General features: G+C 42.7%; 1 protein-coding gene across 1 annotated transcript; it reads right to left on the bottom strand.

Moving 5' to 3' along the window:
* Positions 1-210: 210 nt before the first annotated feature.
* On the bottom strand, positions 211-3,960 carry ZNF594 (zinc finger protein 594). The gene is given in 1 exon segment (XM_059908172.1): positions 211-3,960. A coding segment is annotated over 1 exon segment (1,992 nt). The 3' UTR covers positions 211-1,968.
* Between the last annotated feature and the right edge of the window lie 427 nt (positions 3,961-4,387).

The raw sequence follows: 4,387 nt of genomic DNA, 5'->3' as shown, positions 1-4,387 counted from the left end.
ACCAATGTCCTGAACTTGACTTTCCCACCTCAGAGGCTCAAGCCTGACACCCGGCCAGAGCACCAAGACCCTGTCAGCCACACAACTCAGAAGAAAAGGGAGAAAAAGAAAGAAAGGAAGGATAAAATAAAGTTATTAAAATAGAAAAAATTATTAAAAATAAAAAAATTAAAAAGTAATAAAAAAAAGAGAAGGAAAGAAGAGAGCAACCAAACCAAAAAACAAATCCACCAATGATAAAAGTGCTAAAAACTATACAAAAAAACAAAACAAAACAAATAAAAATACCGGACAGTCAGAACCCTAGGACAAATGGCAAAAGCAAAGCTATACAGACAAAATCACACAAAGAAGCATACACATATACACTCACAAGAAGAGAAAAAGGAAAAAAAAAAATATATATATAAAATAAAAAAAGGAAGAGGGCAACCAAATCAATAAATCTACCAATGATAATAAGCTCTAAATACTAAACTAAGATTAACATAAAACCAGAAACATATTAGATGCAGAAAGCAAACCCCAAGTCTACAGTTGCTCCCAAAGTCTGCCACCTCAATTTTGGGATGATTTGTTGTCTACTCAGGTATTCCAGAGATGCAGCGTACATCAATTTGATTGTGGAGATTTAATCCGCTGCTCCTGAGGCTGCTGGGAGGGATTTCCCTTTCTCTTCTTTGTTTGCACAGCTCCTGGGGTTCAGCTTTGGATTTGGCCCCACCTCTGTGTGTAGGTCGCCTGAGGGCGTCTTTTGGGAAGTCTGAGGTCTTCTGCCAGTGTTCGGTAGGTGTTCTGTAGGAGTTGTTCCACATGTAGATGTAGTTTTGATGTATTTGTGGGGAGGAAGGTGATCTCCACGTCTTACTTCTCTGCCATCTTGAAGGCACCCCCCACTGATCTCTTTCAGAGTTCTACTTAGACTCTCCAGTTCTCAAATAATTACAAAGCCCTGGTTCAAGATAAAACCACTCTCCTCTAATCACCTGACCTTTCACAGTTGTTGCTTTCTTCTAATTCCCAGTAACTCAGGTCACCTAAATGCTCTTCCCTGGCACTCAGTCTATTCCTATTCCCAACACCCACTGTCCTTTCTTTGCTCTTTCATTTCCTGATACTCCTAATCATCACCATTCTTTCTCTGGGGAATACCTCACTTGGCTCTTGTGTCCTGGCCTTCAGCTCTCCTGTTGTCAAGTCATTTCTATTATTTTTTGTTTCCTCTCAATTAATGCGGTGGTCCCCAACCTTCTTGGCACCAGGGACCGGTTTCGTGGAAGACAATTTTTCCACGGATCAGGGGTGGAGGGGGAGGAGGATGGTTCAGGAGGTAATGCGAGCGATGGGGAGCGGCAGATGAAGCTTCAGTCGCTCGCCCGATGCTCACCTCCTGCTGTGCGGTCTGGTTCCTTACAGGCCTCGGCCCAGTACCCATCCGCAGCCCAGAGGTTGGGGACCCCTGAATTAATGGATCATTCTAATTAGTATTATCACATATGCATAAGCATATTTTTATAAGGAGATAAAAGGGGAATATGTATAAAATATATATCTAACGGGAAGAACTCATCCCAGAGAAAGATTTAATCACTCTAAAGTACCTAAAACAGATTTATACTTGTCACTGGACTAGGTAGTTGAGATTGAAATGGCTCCTTCCATGAAGAATTTAGTTTGGGGGTTGCTGACAAAGTGATTTCTAATGATTTTATTAACAATGGAAGTACCGTAAAACATTCTCAATTAATTTTATCCTGGGAACCATACTCCAGTGTCAACTCTGAGGCAGAAAAAAGGTGATTATGTCCAAGAGCTTTCCCACATTACACTTATATGTTTTCCATCCAGTAGGGCTCTTCTAATGTTTTCCTACCTTCAAAGAGTTTTCAGCAATAAAAACCTTCTATTGTGCAATATGATGTGGTCTCCATCCGGTTTTTCCTATGTTCATTAGATCTCTGTTACCTATTAGAATAAGTCCTGTATGTGGACACTCTTGTGTTCCCCAAGCTCCTTTCCAGTATGAAGTTTCTGATGTTTAAGAAAAGCTGTGTGCCCACTGAAGGCCTTCCCACAGTTGCTACATTCAAAGGGTTTCTCTCCAGTGTGAATTCTCTGGTGACTAACAAGGTGTGAGTTCTGACTGAAGGCCTTCCGACATTCAGGGCATTCATAGGGTTTCTCTCCAGTATGAACACGGTGGTGTTTAATGAGATCTGAGCTGCCCCTGAAAGATTTCCCACATTTATTGCACATATAAGGTTTTTCTCCACTATGAATTCTGTGATGTCTCATAAGGTCTGAGCTCTGATTGAAAGTTTTCCCACATTCTTTACATTCATAGGGTTTATCTCCTGAATGAGTTACCTGATGTTGGATGAGGTCTGAGCTGCCTCGGAAAGTTCTACCACACTGATTGCACGGATAAGCTTTCACTTCTTGGCAAATTCTCCGCTCTTCTCTAAGCAACTCTTCCTTGCTGAATGTTTTCTCACCTTTCTCAAGTTTCTCTCCAGTATGAAGTCTCTGATGTTTGAGAAAAGCCGTGCGCCAGATGAAGGCTTTTCCGCATTCCTTACATTCATAGGGTTTCTCACCACTGTGGATTCTGTGATGCTGGACGAGGAGTGAACGCTGCCGGAAGGCTTTCCCACATTCATTGCACTGATAGGGTTTCTCTCCAGTGTGAATTTTCTGATGTGTAACAAGGTGCGACCTCTGGCTAAAGGCTTTCCCACATTCACTACATTCATAGGGTTTCTCTCCAGTGTGAGTTATCCAATGCCGAATTAGATCCGAACTTCCCCGGAAAGTTTTTCCACACTCAGTACATTCATAAGGTTTTTCTTCCCTGTGAATTTTCTGTTGTTGGATAAGAGCTAAGTCAGAAGTGCAGGCTTTTTCACATTCAGGTTCCTTTACAGTATGTAGTCTCTGATGTTTAAGAAAGGCTGTGCGCCCACTGAAGGATTTCCCACATTTGCGACATTCATGGGGTCTCTCCCCACTGTGGAGTCTCTGGTGTTCTGTGAGGCGTGAACGCTGCCTGAAGGCCTTTTCACAGGTGTTGCACTTGAAGGGTTTCTCTCCAGTATGAATTCTCTGATGTGTGACAAGGTGTGAACTCTGACTGAAGGTTTGTCCACATTCATAACATTCATAGGGTTTCTCTCCAGTGTGAATTCTGTTATGGATAATAAGATCTGAGCTTTGATTGAAGGCCTTCCCGCACTCATTACATACATATGGCTTCCCTCCACTGTGAATTCTCTGGTGCAGGACAAGGTTTGAGCTTCCCTTGAAGGCCTTTCCACACTCTTTACATTCATAGGGATTCTCGTCGTTATGAATTCTCTTATGTCGGACCAGGTTAGATCTCTGATTGAAGTCTTTTCCACATTCATGACATATATAAGGTTTCTTTCCTGTATGAATTCTCTGATGTATAATAAGATTTGAACTTTGATTAAAGTCTTTTCCACATTCACTACATACATATGGTTTCTTTCCTGTATGAATTCTCTGATGTACAATCAGGTTTGAGCTCCGATTAAAAGTTTTTCCACATTCCTTACATTCATAGGTTTTCTTTATATTACCAGTTTTCTGATGTTCAGTTATTTCTGACTTCTGTTTGAAGCTCTGGCCACAGACTTCATATCTGTGGGATCTTTCTCCTGCAGAAAGTATTTTTTCTCTTTCCTTACATCCATGGACTCTCTCTCCTGCAATGGCTTTCTTGGGGATCAGATTCACTTCCCTGATACCTCTCTCTTGGGAAGGGGGATGTCCCACTGCATCCTCTAAGGGGCTTACCCAATACCTCAATAACCTGTCCTCAGGATCACCAGTTTCAACTAACCCACATTCCTGGGAGATCTGTCTTTGGAGTCTTTCTGATACAGCCCTTGCTGAATCTTTTTCTTCAGAAATTTCCATCTTTGTCTTTCAATCTTTCATCTTATTTTTGGTCTCAGAATCTGAAATAATAAGTAGACCATTCTATAATTCCTAAAATACAAAATTTCACCTCTTTCCTACACTGGGAAGTCTCAGAGGGAGGAACAAGGAACTTGGAAGAAGACTCTTCCCTGCTGGAGCTGAGATTCAGACGTTTTTCAGAGGGATTGTGGCTACCACAGGAACACACACCCTATTGGTGGAGAAGAAACTTGCCGGGGTGCAGGCTGGAGCTGGTGTGTGTGGGTGGCCTGCAGGGTGGTGGAAGAATTCACTGGAGGTGGGCAGTCTGGAGCTGGAAGTGGCCTGTTTGATGGAGTAGGAACCTGCTGGGCCCTGAGGCCAGGCCAGAATGGGTTCACAGGAAGCAACTCACTAGGGTGATTGCCACCAGGCCTCCCACAAGTTGATCTGCTGGGAGCCACAC

Source organism: Balaenoptera ricei, chromosome 20, assembly GCF_028023285.1.
Source record: "Balaenoptera ricei isolate mBalRic1 chromosome 20, mBalRic1.hap2, whole genome shotgun sequence".
Taxonomy (NCBI): Eukaryota; Metazoa; Chordata; class Mammalia; order Artiodactyla; family Balaenopteridae; genus Balaenoptera; species Balaenoptera ricei.
Note: the sequence above shows the minus strand (reverse complement) of the source record. Positions and strands in the feature narration are given on the sequence as shown.